This window comes from Ursus maritimus, unplaced genomic scaffold (assembly GCF_017311325.1).
Source record: "Ursus maritimus isolate PB19 unplaced genomic scaffold, ASM1731132v1 scaffold_16, whole genome shotgun sequence".
In the NCBI taxonomy this organism is placed as follows: domain Eukaryota; kingdom Metazoa; phylum Chordata; class Mammalia; order Carnivora; family Ursidae; genus Ursus; species Ursus maritimus.
The window spans coordinates 39464439-39485274 of record NW_024424008.1 but is presented as its reverse complement, the minus strand read 5'-3'; the positions used below and the strand labels follow the sequence as shown (position 1 = coordinate 39485274).

At 47.7% G+C, this 20836-nt stretch overlaps 1 protein-coding gene across 1 annotated transcript in view; it reads left to right on the top strand.

The window, feature by feature from the left end:
- BARX2 (BARX homeobox 2) overlaps positions 1 to 18933 on the top strand; it is a 73661-nt gene extending 54728 nt beyond the window's left edge. The window contains exons 2-4 of the mRNA XM_008688310.1: positions 4902 to 5202; positions 9815 to 9899; positions 18667 to 18933. Of these exons, the coding sequence (XP_008686532.1) occupies positions 4902 to 5202; positions 9815 to 9899; positions 18667 to 18933 (653 nt within the window). The remainder of the gene's footprint in view (positions 1 to 4901; positions 5203 to 9814; positions 9900 to 18666) is intronic.
- Positions 18934 to 20836: the final 1903 nt, after the last annotated feature.

Here is a 20836-nt window from a genome sequence, read left to right as displayed (position 1 = left end):
CGTGATTCTGTCTAGCACGAGAACTCAAACATCTTCTATCATGAAAGGAGAAAATTCCTTAGACCCATTGGCTGAGGAGTGACTGAGAGAGTGTCCCCTTTGCTCCAAATACCACACTATTTGTTTTACTAGCAGTGTCCTAAAACCAAACATACTCGATACTCCATTACTGGTATTTCTAGGTTGTTGAGGGTTTTTTTTCTTTGTTTGTTTGTTTTTGGCCAGCTTTTTAGAAGAAGTTTTAACTATTTATAGGCCTGAAAATTCTTTTTTGACAAATTGGACATATAGTAAAACTTTACAGTGAGAACAAAACTAAAGTTCATGTAGTCTAACGCTTCCTCTTTAAAATTACAAAAATAATACACGCTTGTAGTAAAACCTAAATACAGTTGACTCTTGAATAATATAAGTTTGAACTGCATGGGTCCACTTGGACACAGATTTTTTTTCAATAAATACAGTACAGTACTATGTATTTTCTTTTTCTTACCATTTTCTTAATAACATTTCTTTTCTCTAGCTTACTTCACTGTAAGAATACAGTATATAATACGTGAAACATACAAAATATGTGTTAAGTGCTTATTGGTAAGGCTTCTGGTCAATGGTAGGCTATTAGCAGTTATGTTTTTGGGGAGTCAGAATTTATACATGCATTTTCAACTGTGGGGTCAGCCCCCCACAACCCCCCACGTTGTTCAGAGGTCAGCTGTACTACAGAAGTATCATCTAGGGATTGGGATATCATGGGGTAATGGCTTCCTACTACTTCTCTGTTTCCTTTCCTTGGTCCCTTTGATGGGCTCTCTTCCTTTTTATGACCCCAGATGTTGGCGTACCCCAGGGCTCCATCCTTGGATCTCTTTATTTCTTTATTCCACTCGCTGTCTAGGTGGTGTCATTTAATCCTGTTGTTCTACGCACCACATGTACTCCCAAGAATCAAGGTTGTGTCTTCAGCCTAAGCTCTTCTCTGAACTCCAGACTGGTACGTGTAGTTGCCTTTTCAACACATGCACCATGTGTAACAACAACTTGTCTAAAACAGAAATCTTGGGGATGCCTGGGTGGCGCAGTCAGTTAAGCGGCTGTCTTCGGCTCAGATCATGATCCCAGGGTCCTGGGATCGGGTCCCGCATCGGGCTCCTTGATCGGCAGGGAGTCTGCTTCTCCCTCTCCCTCTGCCTCTCCCCCTGCTTGTGCTCTCTGTCTCTCAAAATAAATAAATAAAATCTTTAAAAAATAAATAAATAAAAAGTAAAACAGAAGTCTTGGTCTGCTCTTTGCCCCGTCTTTCCCTTCTTAGCAATGGCACTGTCATTCCTCTATGTGCCAGGCCCCAAAACCCAGACCTGACATGGCAGCTCTCTGTAGCTCAGACATGACATTCAACCCTTCTGCAGGCTCTTCCACCCCGCACTGTAAAGCACAGGCCAAATAGACCACCTCTCACTATGCAGCTACTACCTTTCTGGCTCATGCCACAGTGATGCCTGGTCTAGATGCTGCCTCACCTCCCAGCATACTTCTCTGCTTCCACGCTCACCCCTACGGTCTGTCCCCCGCACGGCAGCCACAGGGATCTTCAGGATGTAAACCACAGCATATCCTTCTCCAGCTCAGATCTTGCCAATGCTTTTATTACATCCCAAAGAAAATCCAAACTCTTTGCCCTGGCCTTCAAGATCGGACTACGTGATCTGACTACAGCATACCAAAATTTTTTTTTGAAGACTTTATTTATTTATTTGACAGAGAGGCAGCGAGAGAGGGAACCCAAGCAGGGGGAGTGGGAGAGGGAGAAGCAGGCTTCCCACTGAGCAGGGAGCCTGATGCGGGGCTCGATCCCAGGACCCTGGGATCGTGACCCTAGCCGAAGGCAGATGCTTAACGACTGAGCCACCCTATGTAGGCGCCCTAGCATTCCAAATTTTTATTTCCTGTGACATCCCCCTGCCCTGCTCACTCTGCTTTTTTGCAACTCCTTGAACGCAAGCCCATTCCCACTTTAGGGCTTTGCTTGAGCTGGTTTCTCTGCCCCTGGGGTGCCCTTCCCAATGTTCTCCTCTCCACTGAGTCACCTATCTGCCAGAACTGTTATCTCCTCCTTGCTTTGCCTAGCCTCGCCTCCCCTCTCGGAAATACCCACGTCCTCCTTCCCTGCCCCATCTTCGCAATCTGCTGTGTTTTTCTTCATAGAGTTTATCACTACCTGGCATTATATATGGATTTGTTTGTTTGTTTGCAGTCTACCTTCCTGACTGAAGTGTAAGCTTCCTGAAGGTGGGACTTGATGTTATTCACTGCTCTATCCCCAGCTTCCAGAACAGAGTACAGCCCAAAGTAGATGCTCAATGAACATTTATGGCAGGATTGAATACAGGGTTAGAGTCCTACATGTAGATGACGTTTCTCCCTGCTTCACTCCCACGCCTTCCCTAGAAGTAATCGCTGTTAATAGTTTGCTGACTAACTTCCTGGGCTTAAAAGCAATGCATTTATAAATGCAGACACACATCCGGATTTTTTTATATGGAATGCGAATTGTTCCATAGCTTTATTTTCTCTCAGTACTTTAGAATCTTTTCCATTTTAGTTTATTTTTCCATATAATCTATCTATTTATATAGGTCTTTTTAGTGGTTACATTGTAGTTCATATTATAGATGTACCCCAATCCATTTAAACATTTTCCTATTGCTATGTGGGTTGCTTTCCCTGTTTCACTATTATAATCAAGGCTGCAGTGAATACGCTTGTACATAAATTGTTGTGCATATGGGAAAATTGGTCTCAAATTATAGAATTGCCTGGTCAGTACTTTGAGAGGTATTGCTTAGTGTGTCTTTCTAAAAGACTATACTGATTTGCACCCTCGCCCATTTCCCCACATGCTGGCCAACACTAGATATTACCACATGTCCAAAATATTTTTTAATGTTAGGGGGAAAAAAGTTTAACTCTCTTACAAAAGAGAAAGCCAAAACTCTGACGACTAAAAACCTTACGGACAGGTAGATAACGAGCCGTTTCCTATACTGGTAAGCTCCGAAGCTTCTAGATTTTAAATTAGCCTGTTTAATCAAGAGAGTTCCTTTTAAAAAGAAGTATCAGAATTAAAGGAGTAAAATGATTCAAGATGAGAACTACCTTGTGCCTGTAAAGAGGCTTTCAGATACTGTTTTCAAGAAGATGAGAACTACCTTGTGCCTGTAAAGAGGCTTTCAGATACTGTTTTCAAGAAGTGACGTTTCATAACGCATCCTGGGAGATCCCAAACTGCAAGCCAGGGCATCCTCCTTTTCTTGCTATAATTCATTCCCAGATGATTTTTTTTTTCCTCAAAAAGAAGCCACAACACGAAACCTCAAGTGTTAGCATTGGCTGGAGAGTTAATAGAAAACATAGGCATTGGTGATTTATTATTTAACAACTTTGTGGTTTGTACTGGGCTTTATGAAAAGGAGTCAAAGAACAAGAGAAGTTATCTGTTTTAGTAACTATGACTGGGGCCCAGAACAGAAGCACGGGAATGAATAAGAAAAGAAATGCCAACCCAGAGGACAGAGATCCGATAGGTAGCACCCTGCTGTTTCTGTGACATTAGTTGGTTTTAACCCAAAGCTACTGTGAGCGTTGGTTGGCTCACAGGCTTGCCTTTGCCCTTGTAGTGAGCTGTCAGGGCTGGCCTGAGTCCCAAAGGGCGACCCCCCGAGTCTTTTCTATTTTCATCAGGTATCAAGGTGGGCTTGGGATGAGAGGAACTTTTATGGCACCTGTCTAGTAGAGTTTGAAGAATTCCTTGAAATTACCTACTTTTGCTTGCTATGTGGATGGCAAGACTGAGGCCCAGAGAGATAAAATGACTTACGTAGATAATGATCATGGCCTTTTAAACATGATTCTATTGAATAATGGAAAGGGAGAGCTCTTGTACTTGAACTTTAGAGACGTAACAGATTCTTGGACAGAAAAGTACTTCTGCCTGGAAATTCCTAAGGCAGGAGTGGCACATAACTAGCATACGTGCCACCATACACCCCCGCACATGCCCATGGCAGACACGGGCAATCAACCTCAGCTCTCTTTCCTCAGCCAGGCTCTGACCCAGCCCAGCAGTCTTTCACACAGTGCTGCAGGCAGCAGGCAGCAGGGTCGTAATGGATCTGAGTTTTCTTGTGAATTAAAATCTATTCCTCTTGCTCCTCGCCCCCCCCAGATTGATGTATCCATGTGATTTCACGATGTGATAAGAGCGCTAGACTTTAAGCCAGAAGAACTTGGTGTGACTCCTGGATCTCCTTACCCCTAGCTCTGTGATCTTAGGCAAGGCACTGAGCCTTTCACTCAGTCTTGTCGCTGAAAGGAAGAAGTTGAATTAAATCATCCTTAAGCTTCCTTCCCGCTCTGAAAAATGTCATGATTCAAGGTCTGGAGACCTCTCAGCAGGAAGTCATAGTGGCAACTATGTATTTTTATCAAGACCAGAGGGGGCTCTCCAGCAGTTTGTATATTACAAATCTATTCTCTCACGTTTCTCGCTTTTTCTGACTACTTCTTTTCATCGGCTCAGACTATTGACCCATGTCTCTGAAACCAGAATTTAGGGGTTTAAAAGAGAGGGGGCAGGGAAATGCCCACTTAAAACCAGACGAATTGCAAGAACCTCTTCTTGGCCACAGGGAACTCGAATGTTCTAACACATCAGGCTGAGCAAAGCTCACCTGCCCACCCGGCAGTTCCAGGTCTTGAGTTGCTTGCTGCTTCTTCGTCTTCTACCTCCTTAGGATTGGGAGGCCCCATCCGTCAGATGGGTGTGGGCCAGTGGTCCTCTGAGGGCCCCTGGCTTCCCTGCACCCTGGCTCCTTTCATGACCTGCTGCCCTGTTTGTCTTCCAGGCCCCGCTTCCCTTCAGGCATACCCTCTCCTCTCAGTGATCACCCGACAGCCGGCGGTCATCTCCCAGCTGGTCCCCGCACCCCCGGGAGCTGCCCAGGCCTTGTCCTGCCACCCAGCCTCTGAGGCCTCCTCTGCTGAGGCCCCGGGGGGCGAGGCTCTCGGCAGCAGCGAGTCGGAGACGGAGCAGCCCACGCCGCGGCAGAAGAAGCCCCGCCGGAGTCGTACGATCTTCACCGAACTGCAGCTCATGGGCCTGGAGAAGAAGTTCCAGAAGCAGAAGTACTTGTCCACCCCAGACAGGTGAGAACCCGGGGAGAGAACTGTCCGCAGGGAGGGCCCTTGGGAAGGGGAGACGCCTTTTGCTCTCGGGGTGGGACAGAGAACCACAAGGACCGTTTTAGAGAGATTTTCCACACGCTGGCAGGAGTCTCATCCTTGGCCCACATAATCTCAGCCTGTTTGACAGAACCCAGCCCACGTGCACGCGTCACACTCAAGCCCCGGCTCTATCCCCGTATTTAACTTAACTGCTTCAGGAGAAGGAGCAAAGTCAAGTTTAGTGAATGGTTGCCCGGGCTCTGAGCTGGAAAACGGGTCCGGTTTTTAAAGCCACTTACATGTAGGATCAGATGCAGTGGGGTTCGATGTGGGATTGGGACCCGTGGCCTTCTCAGGCTTCTCCCCACCCTCCAACTCCCAGCTGGCTCAGGCTGTGGGCCTGGCTCTTGACTGGGGAGGCTCGGACTGATTCCGCTGAGGAGCTGTTAGAGGTCCTGTAAATTTGATGGATATCAAGTCAGAGCCACTTGGTTAAGAGACGAGCAACACCCAGATGTGTGTTCTTTGAATCCTCTTGAGATCCAGATGAGGGGACTGTGACCCCTGCTTTACTCAGAGGCTTTAATTATCTCACCTTATTTCTTTAATCTAGTATCGTAACTGCAATATGTGCAAGAATGGGTGTCTTACCTTGTTCTTGCAAACTCGCTCTGGGATCTGGAGATGGCGGAGCTAATATGTGATCCTGTTTGCTGGGAGGATTTTCTAGGTCCTTTTTCTGTTCTTTTGCTCACTTCCTTGTCTTATTAGATTTGATCCCAGCCCTATTAAAGAGAAAGGGAAGGAAAGTCAGATGCATCTCTAAAGCTAGTTAGTAGCTGTTTGACACAAATTTAAGAGAGAGAGGCGTTTACAAATCACTGACCAGAGGACATCCGTTTACTGATTCACTTACATGAGCCCCATCAGCTGTGTGCTGGGGGTTTGCTGGGGGCCAGCCACGGTGGCAGAGGCTGTGAGTCCGGAAAGCTGGAGACAGGAGTCCTGCTCTGGACACGATCCTAGGGAAGGACAGGACAACAGGTACCCACAACACAGGGCACGGGTCCTGGTGCTAGTATGTTACCAAGGGCTGGAGGAGCCCAGAGACATTGCTGAGTGTGTCAGATGAGGTTCGGTAAGGCATCTCGGAGGAGGCAACATTTAAGACCTTTGACTCTAGAGGGAATGGCCCCACGGGCACAGAAGCATGTCCCACTGGGCACGTTGAGGAACATGCAGGTGGTCAGGATGTCTCCAGGCTAAGGTGTAAATGGGAGCGTGGCAGGAGATGAGGCCGGAGGTGGGAAGGCTCACATGCCTGGCCAAAGAATGCGGACTTTGTCTTCATTGGCAGCCACTAAGAGCTGGAAGGGACGTGGCCAGATTTACATTTTAGACTCCTCGCTTTGGTGGCACTGTAAATGGTTGATTGGAGAGGGAAGCGATGGAGCAGGGGAGAGGGAGGGAGTCCAGGGATAGTCACCGAAAACCTGAATTAAGGTTGTGACAGTGAGCACAGAGAAAAGGGAATAGATTGGAGAACAGTTTTGAAGGTGGAATGGACAGAATTGACATTGGTGTGAGGAAGAGAGAAGAGAGCTGGGAAGTCCGCGCCTTCTGGATTGGGCCACCACATAGACAGGGACACCGTGACCGAAGTTGCAAGGCAGAGGGCAGAGTGGGTTTGGTGGGGGAAAGTGAGTTCTCTTTGGACTTGAGCATCTGGGGAGCCGTTGGCTAGACAGTGGAGGCATGGCTGTGAATTGGGGATTGACAGAAGGGATCCCCAGTTATCAGCAGCTGTTTTGGTACCCCCAACAGGTAATGGGGAGCCTCAGGGAGTTGGGCAGCCAGTGGGGGTCAGTGCCATCATTTATGACTTGTGTGGTAGGACACCGAAAGGGCTTCAACAAGCCTGGGTAAAATTTTAGGCTTATTTTCTAGAAGTCAGAGAACATTTTAACCGAAATGTTGATTCCTAATCAAGCTCCTGGGACTTCCTGATACCTGCCCAGGCACCTCTCAGGTGACCTACGCAGGACTGATTCACTTGCCTGGGGAGAAGGACACCATCTGGCTGGCATGGTAGCTGCCGCCTTAACCCGCCCTCTCCCATGTTCCTCACCTCCCTACGTGACCAGGGCCATGAGCACTCCCTCCTCCCACAGCTCTCTCCCTCTTCCCCTTTGTTTGTTTCTCCGGTTTCCTAGGTGACCCCATTTAAGCGAATATGCAGGGAAGTGAGAATTTGTAACGGTGGCAGGTAATGAGAGAAAGCTGATGACAGTGAAGCGTGTTTCTGTAGCCAGAGTGAGTCAGGGGTGCATTTTTCCCAAGTGAGCTAACACCATTTGCTAACGCGGCGGCAGAGCTGTGAGCTGAGCCTGCCGTTGACTAATGCACCTGATGGCCTCAGGTGAACCGGGCTGGAAGGCGCAGAGGGAGCCTGGGAGACCAGAAGCCTGCGGGACAGCCCCCTGGGTTTTTGGTTCTTAATGAATGGCTGCTTGGGAAGCAGCGCTTCATTAGTGGGGAGAGCTCACTGCTGTTGGCGCTGGGAATTTATTAGCTCCTGTCTGTTAATCACTTTCAATAACACTGTGAGCTTCCAGTAGCCCTTTTCCTGGGACAACCAGATATACGTGAATGCAGATTTAAGACAGGTTCTGAAGTTTTTTGGAAGAAAGAGTGTTTTTATTATTGAAGATTTAAATCATGCCCTCCGGTCAGAGCAGGGGGGCTGGGCAGCTGCAGTGCCAGCAGTCAGCACCTGGAACCTTCATTGCCGATACCCATTGGTCCTGCTCACGGTGAGATGTTGCTCAGCGCTCCTTGGGGAGAGAATGTCGCAGCTGAGAATGTGCACCTGGGAGTCTCCCATGCCTCAGGCTTGCAGTCGTGACAGTGTGTGGGACATAAGGGACCTCAGAGCCATAGATTGTAATCCTCAGACACCTAGGACTTTGAAAGTGGTGACCACCGCTCCCTGTGGCAAGGGTGCCCATCCCAGGTTGCTGCTTTAGAAGTCCATTCTGCTGCAGGAACGAGGGCTGGAGCCCCAGGGAGACCGCTGATGTTGGCTCAAGGAGGTGGTCCTTCCACATGGTGCTCAGGCAGCAGACTTGGGGTTCTTCTCAATATAGGTCCGTAGTTGTGTCTTGAGGACTGAGTTTGGAAGCCTGGTTCGCTTTCTCATTTAATATACTCCAGGTGGGTTGTTTGCATTTCCTCCTCTAAAGCCTGAGGAAGGGCTTCCTGTTGACAGATCGAACTTGAGCAAAAATATGGTGGGTGGAGCGGAGCCCCCATACAGGAGCAGGCAGAGAAGCCAGATGAAAGTAGGTTCGCATCCTGGCTCCGCCTCTCACTCTAGGATCATCTACCAGGGGTCAGCAAGGTTTTTCTTGTACAGGGCCAGGGAAAAAATAATTTCAGTCTCTGTCACAACCACTCACCACCAAGGCTGGAGCAGGAAAGCCGCCGTGGACAGTACGCAGACGAATGGGTGTCCGTGTTCCAATAAAAACTTTATTTACAAAAACAGGCAGCAGACAGCATTTGGCCATGGTTACCGAGAGATTCTAAGCTATTCTCATCTCTCCAAGCTTCAGATCTCTCATCCATAAAATGGGAATAATTATACCGACTTCAGAGCGTCGTGAAAGGAATAAATAAGACAGCATAGGTCAGGGCTGAGCCGGGGGCCTGGGATGCCGCGCTTCTCCGGAAATGGTTGCTGTGTTGTTGGAAGTAGCTCCAGCCTCACGCTTCCCAGGAATGGCTTTGATGTTCAAGACTTTCCAGAAGGCTCCAGGGAAATGCAGAACCACGGTTAGCAGTAGAATGGGAAGCAGGAGGGGCTACGGATTGAATGTTTCTTTTGGAACCCAACATTATAACAGTTTAGGGCAGCTACAATGAATGAATCCATCCTTCGGAAAGTATTTTTGAGCCCTTGGTCTGGATTGAGAACCTGATAGGCATTTTTGTGGACAGAAAAGAAGTCCCTGCGGTTGAGTCAGGGAGGTAGAAAGTACTCGTGGGAAGCAGTTAGAGAACCCTGGAGAACGTGGAGCCACGCAGGTGACCAGAAGGGAAGGTCCAGAGGGCAGAACCTGTGGGAGGTGTGGTGGGGGTGGGGAGGCTCCCCTGTAGGAGGGGGTGAGCTTGGACCGCATCTGGGGTGATGAGCAGGATTTTGACAAGGATGACAGGTCTTTACTTTCCCTTTCCAGTTTGGATTTGGGGGCAGAGTCCTCATTTTTGTACGGGATCCCAGTAAAGACTCTTTCAGGTCAGAAAGAGGACTTTGCGATCAAGGCTGAGAAATCCTTTTCGGGTCCAGGGCAGACAGTGAATGCTTCCAGGATGATGGTCCTAGGTGTCCTTGTGTTGTAGGCATCTGTGTCTTAGGTTCCCAGAGTTTCATCCGTGACATTTTCGGAAGGAAAGTAAGGCTCTTTGGGGAAGTACCGGTTTGATGGGGGAAGTCCGTGCTTTGATAGCGGTGCCTGGATCTAGCCCACAGGACCCCGTCTCTCCTGCCCCTTCCTTCCTTCCTCATCCTTCCTCTGCATCTCACACCTTCTAGGTTGGACTTGGCCCAGTCTCTGGGACTCACTCAACTGCAGGTGAAGACTTGGTATCAGAACCGCAGGATGAAGTGGAAGAAAATGGTAAGAACGAAGAGAGTGAGTCTCAACCGTGAACCCGTCATGATGGGGGAACTCTTACTACAGGGCTGGGAAGAAGGCAGGAAGGGACCATTTGGTGGTTTGGGCTTCCAGAGAGTGGAAGGCCTTTTATGATGCTGGCTGGGAGGGAGGTCGCTGGGACAAAGAAGCCATTCCTCCTGACCTGGATTTCCTGACCAGAAGGATGTTCTTTTTCACAGTTTCCTTAGAAATAAAAGAAAGCCCACAAGCTTCTCCGTTGCTAGTTTTAACCCCACCTGCTAGCCTTTTCAAAGAACTTCCTTCCCCCTCCCACCAGTCGCTAAGAATAGAAGTCAGGGCTCTTTGTTCATAATGACGTATAGGGCACATCTGTCCCTGCGGCTCCGTGTGCTATAATGCAGGGATGGTCAAGCTTCGGTGGGTGTCAAAGGAACCTGGATTGCAGGTGAAAATGCGGAACTCGAGGCCCTCCCAGGATCCCGAGGGCAGGTGGTCTGTGATGGGGCTGGGAATGTGTATTCACAAGCTCCCAGGTTCCTCTGATCGACGTGGCCCCATGGCTACTATGGTTTCCCTCACGCTGCTTTATTACCTAGCTAATGAATCATTCCATCTTTGGTTTCTAAATGGATCTACTAGCATAAACATCTCTCAAAAAAAAAAAAAAACCCACAAAAAAACCCCAAATAGACATCTCCATATTTTGAGGGACTCAGCTTTATCATAGTTCACTTTTTCTTGAAAAAAGAGCAAATTTGAATAATCTGTTAATCCAGCTTTTCCAAAGTGGTTGTGTGTTTCATTGCCAGTTTTGTAAACCACAAGGGAAAAGGTCAAAGCCCAGAGAAGAGGTGAGCTGGAAAAAGAGGGCGGCAGCAGCCTGTTTTCTTGAGAGACCAGGTAGACCATGGCCTGTGACCTGGGCCTTCCTCAAACCCTCGCCGAACCTTACTGGCCCTTTTTCCTCTTATGGGGACCAGGTGGTCCAGTCCTGCTTGGATGACACTCTGATTTGTGAACCCATCTGGCCATAAGGCATCTTTCCTGATGATCAAGGGCTGGAATATGATTTTTTTTTTTTGCAATTACTAAAACTGAGGTCCTTCTCTGGCCTGTAGTTTTCAGAAAAACAGGTAAGTTAATAGATACTTTTAATAGCTAATAGATACAGAGACGTTTTCTCAATTTTGTGCTTTTGTCCAATAATTTTTTTCTGAAAATGTTAGTTCTTGCTAACAATGAGAAAAATAAATACATTGTAAATTAATATTAATGGGAAACTTTTTTTTTAAAGCCAGCAAGCCAGCGTTTATTATATTCCCGGAAGGGAATTCCTGGGCAAATCTCATAATTTCCTCTGGGGGAACCTGAGCCTGCGAGGGAAGGGTGTTCAGGTGGAGGTGGCGTGGCTCTCAGAGTCCTTGCAAAGTGAGGCCGAGATGTCAGTACACACACATATATACTGGGGGAATCCACAAATGTGTATTAGTGTCTCTTGTGAACAGTGCCTTATCCTCGGCACTGTAGGAAATAGGGAAATAAGAGAGAAGCTTGCCTTCGTGGCATCTGTGATCTCGTTGGAGAATCAAGGTCTGGAAAGCACCCAGGGAGCACATAATAGTGAATTATAATTATTGTATGTGTGTAAGCCCGGAGGTGTTCAGGGGACGGGTATTGGAGAAAGGTGTAGGGAGAAGTTGAGAGATAAATGGGATTCGATTAAATATGTAGTCATTCCCTCGAGAATGCTATAGACACATGAAAATGATGGTGGAGGGACACCTGGGTGGCTCCGTCGGTTAAGCGTCTGCCTTTGGCTCAGGTCATGATCCCAGGGTCCTGGAATTGAGTCCCTGAGCAGGGAGCCTGCTTCTCCCTCGGCCTCTGCCTGCCACTCCCCCTGCTTGTGCGTGTGCACGCGCTCTCTCTATCTCTCTGACAAATAAATAAATAAAATCTTAAAAAAAAGAAAAAAGAAAAGAAGAAAATGATGGCAGAAACCTCCCTGGGAACTGATCTCAGAAAGAACCAGATCTGGGAGTTAGAAACTCTGGGCCGAGTTCCCATGCCTGTCCCTCCCTGGCTGATTTTGGGCAAGTCCGCCACCCACCTCCTTCCTCGTCAATCATCAGCATCGAAATCAATGTCTCCTGAGTGGCAGAGGCATTGTTGAAATCGGTTATCAGCGATCTCTTCATGAGTCAGATGATTAAGGAATTGACAGCCTGCCAACCCCACCAGCTCCGCCCAATGCCGGTGGGTCGAGCGTGTGCCTTCGCCTCTGACGTCATCTGGGGTTCACCAGCCACTGGGCTGCCAGCACAAGTGTGAGCTGGTCACTGAGGGTCATCCGTGTCGCATAAAGCAAAAGGGAAATTAGTTAGCAGATTTAACCTCAGAGAGCATTCCACCGAGTTCAGGTCCCTTCCGGAGGCGGGAGTGCCACGCTCTCTGTCCACTCGAGCAGTTCAATGTGGAGCCGAGAAATGTAGCACCAGGCAATGGAGACGCCAAGATAAGTCACGAACGTGTCCATTACAAAATAAAATTAGAAAAAAATACTCCATCAGGTGGGAGGACACTAGTGAAACTAGTAATTATTCAGAGGGATCAGGGCCACAGTGGGATTTACTGGGTTCAGAATCAGGGTAGAGAAAGGGAGGGCTTCATGGAAGAGGTGCCGTCTAAATTAATCTCAGTGGATGAATAAAAGAAGTGTGCCAAGCAAAGGTGGGGGGGGGTGTCACGAGCAGAACGAAGGGGCTGGAGCACCTGGGGCACTTTGAACGACTTCACAATGGCCAGAGCTCAAAATGTGGGGATGGTTGTTCCGTCGCAGGTCTGAATTCTGACTCCCCCAGAACAGCGAGGCATTGTTGGGATCCTGATTGCCTCATATGTTTTCCTGGTAGAACTCTTTCAAGGCTATCTCTTCAAGTACTGGGAGGAAAAGAAAAAGCTAATTGGGTAATAAAGATGTCTCAAGGCTAGTCACCTAATTGGAACTGGAAAAAGATTAGCACTTGATTCTCAAGCGTTATTCACACAGCGGCCAAGGCGAGCGCTGCCAGAGGCCAGATAGCATCTCGGACTAGTTTTTACCGGTCAGCATTTGTAACCTATAGCGGGTTGGGTAAATTTCATCGTGCCGTCAGGTGGGGCGCTCACTCTCTATTCCATTTCTGTTTGGCTTGCGTTCCAGGAGGACCCAGCGTTTTGCAAGAGGCTGAAAGTGCCTCATCATTCAGGGATCTCTTTCAGCTCTCAAACCCAGATCTGTGGGATGATCCAAATGGATCCCCCCCTCCTGCCCTGGTCACAGAATTGAGGGGGCCACATACCCTGCACCGTCGTCATCTTTGGCGCTGCAGATCTCCAGATAGTTAACAATCCCAAGAAATGGCCACTAGTTACCATCTGTGTGATCTTGACCAGGTTACTTCACCTCCGTGGGCCTGTTTCCTCATTAGCAAAATGCCCCATACTTACGTGCCTTATGGGGTTTCTCATGCTAACTGAGCTCATCCCTGTACGAGCCTTCTGTCAGTGTTTCCTGCACAGAACGCAGCTGAGAATGTTAGCTTCTCTCTTCCTCTTCCTCCTCCTTCTTCTTCATTATCATTATTATTATTATTATTCTTTACTTATGCATGTAATTCACGTCTCCAGAGAATCCAGAAGATATATAAGTGGGAAATGAATTCTACAGGTTCCTGGGGCTCTGAACCTCTCTTCTGGATAAGAACAATCCTGGCTGCTTGTTCTTTCTTGTTCCTCACTTGCCGGGCCCGCTCCCAGTCAGTGCCTTAGCATGTGGGGCCCTGTCTGAGGTCGCACTGCGTCTTCAGGCAGAGAAAGGCTGCCGAGCAGGGTGCTGGGAAGAGGTTTGCACCGGAGAATCCGAGCTTGCTTCTCAGCTTCATGGAAGTAGTCATCAGTTGACCCGACTCTCCCTGCTCCAGAGAGCCGTACATGAAGATAGAGAAAAAGGGGTGCAGAAGGTGAAGGAGTCCATGACCCAGGGTCTGCCGGGAGACCAGAGAACTGCAGATCAGTACTAGAATCAGAAATCACAGAGGCACCTTTGACGTATCCCTCACTCATTACACACGATGAGATGCTGGTAAGAGCGTTAGATTCAAATGGGCAGGGTAGTGTGTTCAAATCCCAGCCCTGCCCTTGGCTTTGCTCTTGGACCATAACAAGCTACCTTTGGCCTGCTTGGTTGCCTGTCTGAGTAATGGGGGAGGTAGAAGGTTCCTCCCTGCACTGACATTCCATGCTGTGCTGTCAAACTGCCCCCCCCCAACACCTTGGGAAGGAAACAGGCCTGTCCTGACATCTTCAGCAACAGAATATTTGAATATCTAGTTTAAGGGTTTTTTTGGGGGGCAGGGAACGGCAGCTGGTAGCAAGCACAGCTGATAGAAGTAGATGGTGTCTAGCTGGTTTTCGGAGAGTCATGTGACCTCAGGTGCTGCAGTGGGTTGTCTGGACTCCCCCGACCAAGGGGACTAAATTGGCTTTAGGAATAAATTGGGTAGAGGGATCCCGGGAGGAGGGCCACGGGGTGCATGAAAATGTGCAGCTCCTGGCATGGGGCGGTTGTGAGATAATTGCGTGTCTCAGGTGTGCTGGGAGGCAAGGGGCCAGAGGTCGAGCGCGGGAAGCAGCCAAGAGGGTAGTTATCTCCTAATTATTGCTTGCGCTGGAATGTTTTATTCCATTTAGAAAATGGTCCGATTGTTTGATTTTTTTTTTTTTTTCATGCAGTAGGAAAACAGCCAGGTGGGGTCTATCCAAGCTGTGTGGGTGGTGTTCTCTAATTGCTGGGCTGGACTTTCTTTTGCCAATTAGGTGGCTTCCTTAGACCTGCCCTTTTATAACTTGATTACTATATGGGGCAACTTAATTTTGTATAACCTCTTTCATCCCAAGTGGAGCTGCTTTCAACATGTACATTCCATCTTGGCACATCTGTGCACTTTCAACAGCTTGCGCTCGAAATAAAAATCAGATGCTGACTTCTGTGAAAAGGAATAGAGGGACGCCTTCTCCCCCGAGGAGGATTCTGTCAGCATCCGTACCTTGTTAGAGGTCCCCTTCGTATTTGCGTGTTAGCTGTGCTCCTGGGAAGCTCAGTGGTTAAGCAGATGCCCAGCTAAAAGCAGGTGTTTATTGAGAGCTTAGGGGTTTCCTCACACCTTACACAAAAAATAACTCCAAGCGAACCACAGACCGAAATGTGAAAGCTAAAACTGGTAAAACTGTTAGAAGAAAATTTTAGAGTAAATATTCATGGCCTTGGATTCGGCAAAATCCTCTGAGCACACCAAAAGCACAAGCAACGAAAGAAAAAATAAACTGGACTTCATCACTAAAAACTTCCGTGCGATGAGGGACATCACCAGGAAAGGGAAAAGACGACACACAGAATGGGAGAACAGCTTTGCAAATCCTGTATCTGATAATGGCCTTGTCTCCAGAATGTGTATAAAAAACTCTTAACAACTCAATAATAAAAAGATAGCTGAATTTTCAAATGGGTGAAGGACTTGAATAGACACCTGTCTAAAGAAGACATAGGGCTGGCCCGGAAGCACAGGAAAAGATGCTCATCTTCATTAGCCATCAGGGAAATTCAACGCACAGACCCAGGGTACCGCTTCCTACCCGCTAGTGCGGCTGTAGTTGGAAAGACGTACCATCAAGCATCGGTGAGGATATGGAGAACTGGAACCCTCATACACTTGCTGATTGGAACATGGTGCAGTCGCTTTGGCAAATAGTCTGGATGGTCCTCAAAAAAATAGAGTTACCATATGACCCAGCAATTCCAGGTGTAGGGATACACCCAAAAGAAGTGAACAGATGTTTCTATATTCCCCTGCATAGCAGCACTCTTCACAACAGCCAAAAGGTAGCAGCAAGCCAAGTGTCTGTCAGCTGATGAATGGGTAAGTGGGATGTATTGTATTCCTACAATGGCTGTTGGTTGGCCATTAAAAGGAATTGAAATATCGATATAGACAATAGCATGGATGACCCTTGACAGCATCATGCTGAGTGAAAAGAAGCCAGTCACAAAGGATGTCATACTGTATAACTCAGTTCCTATGAAATGGCCAGAATAGACAAATCTCTACGCAGCTGAGCGGTTGTCTAGGGTTGGGGGACGGGGCCTGGGACAAAATACCAGTGGCTGTTAGTGGATACCGGGTTTCTTTTTGGGGGTGATGAAAATGTTCTAAAATTGGATTCTGGTGATAGTCGTACAATTCTGACTGTAGCAAAAATCACTAAATTGTCACTATGAATGGATGAAGTATATGGTATGTGAATTATAGCTCAATAAAGCTGTTTAAAAAAAGAACTTACACCGCCTATTGAGTTACTGCCCTCGTTCCTACAGTGCAGCACCCAGAGGTCCCATGCCTCTCGAAGGAAAGAGGTGTAACTGACAAGTATTTAATGACTGCATAGAGTTAGTTCAAAGTTAGTTGTCTGGAGCATGAGGCAAGGGATAGATGCAGGGTGTACCTTCAAGGAACCTCTGTTCAACTACGGAAGGTAAGAGTAAGCGGGTTACGTAAGTAGCAAATATAAGTTCACTCCTAATTATCTGTGCTAATCCAGGTCCTCCTGAAGCCCTTCTCACTAGCTGCCCAGAAAAGCCACCACAACACCAATTCAGAGTTCAGAGCCAGTGGAAGAAGGGACTGTCTGTGATATTCTAAAGTAACATACACATATTTATAAAGCTCTCCCTTCGTAAGTCACGGTATTCTCGTGGACATCACACGTTGGGATAATAAATGTGCAAGTCCTTCGAGATCAGCAGAGGCTGTTTGGGGCACTGTTCCTTTGCTTGCTTTGTTCTCTTTCTTCACCTCCAGGGAGAGGCTCGTTGTTCAATCCCAGTCGTTGAATGCCTGCTGCTCTGTGCAGGGGCTGAGTGGGAGGGGCAGGCAAGTAAACATGCAGGGACGGTGGTTTGTGCAAAGTGCTCTAGTGGAGGAAGTGTAAGAGCTCATCGTGCACACGTTGGAGGGCCTCTGATGTGGACCTGGGAGGTCAGGGGAGGCTCCCCGGAGGAGCGCTCTCTAAGCTGAGTTCACCAGGCGAGGGGGGTGGGAGGCCTGTTCTGCCGAGCAGGAGGAGTTCTTGCTGTCTTGTATACATTATGTCTGCTGCTCGTCCTATCCTCGTTATCACCCTGTGGGATGAGGTATTATCATCTCGGTTTTGCAGACTAGGAAACTGAGGCTCAGTCTTTGAAGAACGCTCCCGAAGACGCAGCTGCTAAGGAGCAGAGTTCGAATTTAACTTAGTTACTCGACTTTCAAAGCTAGCTAGAACGTTCTCTTCTCTGCTCCGTCTTTGAACCATTCTGTTGTATATTCCTTATAACATTTTTTCTGATTACAGAAATACTTACCCACGATCCTTATACCAAAAAAAATGAGAGCATACAAAAAACAACAACAACAACAACAACAACAACAACAAAAAACAAAAACCCTAAAGAAAAAATATAAAAATTCTCCATGATCCTGACACTGGAAATAGGTTGTTTGTCCTCCAGATTGGATTATGCTGGTTCATAACCGGTTTTCCACAAAAGTACATTAATGATATTTCCCATGGCATTAAACATTCTCCTATATGATGATTGTAATGGTTATCAAGTGTTCTTTCTTTGGGATATACTATAATTATGTACCCAATTGTAGAGCAAAAGTTTAGAGTATTCCCCCCCAATTTTTGCTGTTATAACCAATTTTTTGATGAATGTTTTTGCAAATCAATCTTTATCTCAGTCTTTGATGACTTACTTAGGCTAAATTATTAGAAGTGGGATTTCTGGGGCGCCTGGGTGGCACAGCGGTTAAGCGTCTGCCTTCGGATCCCGGCGTGATGGGATCGAGCCCCACATCAGGCTCCTCCGCTATGAGCCTTCTTCTTCCTCTCCCACTCCCCCTGCTTGTGTTCCCTCTCTCGCTGGCTGTCTCTATCTCTGTCGAATAAATAAATAAAATCTTTAAAAAAAAAAAAAGAAATGGGATTTCTGTGTCAGAGTATGCACATTGTAAGACTTTCGATTCGAATTCTCAGATTGCCTTTTGGGAAGGTTGTACCAATTACATTTCCACACTAGAGTGTTTATTTTCCCGCTTGCTACAAATATTGTCTTTTTAACTTGTAGACTTGATAGATATTGCATTAATATTTTTAATTTTTATTTCTTTCCTTACTGTTGAAGTTGGATTTTGTAATGTGTTTGTGATCATTTTATTGAAAGCCGAAATATGTGATACTCACTGAAAGTACATTGAACATTTAAGGAATGAAGGTATCTTGGGACGCCTGGGTGGCTCAGTCAGTTAAGCGTCTGACTTTGGCTCAGGTCATGATCTTGGGATCTTGGGATGGAGCCCCCACATGGGGCTCCCTGCTCAGTGGGGAGTCTTCTTCTCCCTCTCCCTCTGCCTCCCCCTGACTCATGCTAGCACTCGTTCTCTCTTTCTCTCTCTTTCTCTCTTTCAAATAAATAAATAAAATCTTTTTTAAAAAGTCACTCTAAAATAATAATAATAATAATAATAATAAAGAATGAAGATGTCTTTAAACTCTAGAGGTGATGGGTTGAAAATACCTTTTGCCAGACTATCACTGCTGGGAAGGAAAGGTATAGACACTGTTGAGAGGGAAAGTGGAGGGAGGGAGTTATGTATTAGACTTAATGACTACTTTTTCTCCCACGTAGGTTCTTAAAGGTGGACAGGAAGCACCCACAAAACCCAAAGGTCGTCCGAAGAAGAACTCCATCCCCACCTCGGAAGAGATTGAAGCTGAAGAGAAGATGAACAGCCAGGCCCAGAGCCAGGAGCACCTTGCACCCTCCCAGAGACAGGAGGAGCTCTGTGACCCACAGGAACCAAAAGCATGCGATGTCCCCTTAGAGGTGGCAGAGCCCCCCGGCCAGCCCCAGGAGTTGCCAGTAGCCTCTTCGGAACCCCCACCATCAAGCTAAAATAAAAACTCTCTGGGGGGAAGGGGGAGCTGGGGAGGAATGGAAAGAGGGAAGTCAGGGAGAATAGAGAGAGATCCGCTTCCCAAAGCCTGGTAAACTTGGGGAGAAGAGATCCACGTCTCCCAACCCCCACGGGTCTCAGTGGTTTTCATCACAAGCATTTGACGAAGACTTGCTTGCCTTAGGCCTTTCTCTTCCTGAAAGGCTGCTTTAGCCACGGGATGCCCTTAACGAAGGGAGACAGTGCCTTGGAACTGCCTGCCCCCACGGGGGTGAGGGGGGGGGGGGCTGGGTACCAGAACCCTGCCCGCATGCCCAGCCCCCTGTCCTGGGCTGGCACGGTGGAGGGTGGAGGATGGCCCCAGCTCGCTCCCTGCCAGCCCCTGGGCAGCCAGTCATCAAAGCAGAGAGATCATAGAGGAGCTTGGGCAGCAGGCCTGGCTTCCTTGCTGACTCAGCACTTATTTCTGTCGTTTTAAAAGAGAATTTAATGTTTTTGTTTGTTTTTTTTGGGGGGGGTGGGGGGCCGGTGAGGGTGGGCAAAGAAGAGTTGGGGGAAGCGAGTTCTGAGTTACTAGAATTGTTTCTGAATAAAGTTCGTTTTGAAGACACGTGTGCCTTTGTACCCATTATAAGACGGCGAGGTGACCCAAGAACCGGAAAGCCTTGGTTTTCTTGCTTTATTGAGTTGCCGTCCCTGAAACTGCAAAGCAGATATGTTAAGATAACTTTTATTTTTTAATTAAAAATAAATCTTTCGAAAGGATTGGGTGTTCTGTGTCTTCTGGGGAGTATATTTAGCCCTGTCTGAATACGTCTTCTGGAAAGACCCAGAGAGAGAGCCCGGCTCCCTGGGCTTTAATTTCCCCCGCTATAAAATAAAAGATTGGTCTCTGCCCACCACCCCTCCCACCGCCTTCTGCCAGCGTCTTTATTAAGTATCCATTTGGATGATGGGCTCTGCAACTTGTAACAAAAGATTTGCGAGCTTCTTGGCTAGAGGTGCTCTGTGATTTTAAATTTAAAACAATGTCCCACTTTCAGGAAGACCAACAAAGAGGGAGGGTCCAGACTTGCTCAAGCAGGAACTCTGACCCTTTCTTGTCTGATGGTGGTGCCCACCGGCCCAAGGCCGGAGCCCATAGAGCTCCTCTTTCTCAGCACCGATGTCCCGTGGGGCAGAGCGCCTATCCTGCCCACTGGAAAGTATCGATCGTGCGGTACGTCTGCCCAGTTGTGGGTTCGGGAAACATCCACCGGGCTTTCCTAATGGCTACAACTAGGGAGCAAAACCTGCTGCTAGTTCTGCAAAACAACTCATGTCATTCTTTGGAAAGTTACACAGGGATGATCTGCTTGTTTTCAACAATCGGGCTGCCGGCTTCCCTCCATTAACACTGCCAATCAGAGTGACTGCCGTTTTGACTTGGCCGGGCAGCGCCTTCATTCCCTTTGCTATTGAGATCAGCAAAAAGAAAGCCGGTCTTTTTTTTACCTCTCGTGAACAAAGGAGCTAAGGATTTGGCCTCCAGAACCAGTTTGAGCAGACCACACCCAGCTGTGTGCGAGGTTTCTGGGGCTGTGCGGGCAGAGAGCTGCCTCCCGCCCCTCTAGCACCCTCCCCCCCAAGGCCAGTTTTATGATCTGCCTACCGAGCGGTGTCCCATGAGCCCGAGTGTACCCCTGGCCACAGTACGCAGGTGGGTCTGTGCCAATCTGGGCTCACTCCTAAGGAGCCGCTCTGTCCTGCTCAGCCCCATCCCAGAAGGACTTTTCATTTGGCTGCTGTTTCCTTGTGGTGGTTTTCAGTCTCTTGTCGTGGGCTCTCGTACCATCTTCTTCTGAGGTGTCTGACAGTGACTGTTGTCACACGCACAGTTTTCCTGAGTTCGGGTTCTGGGCA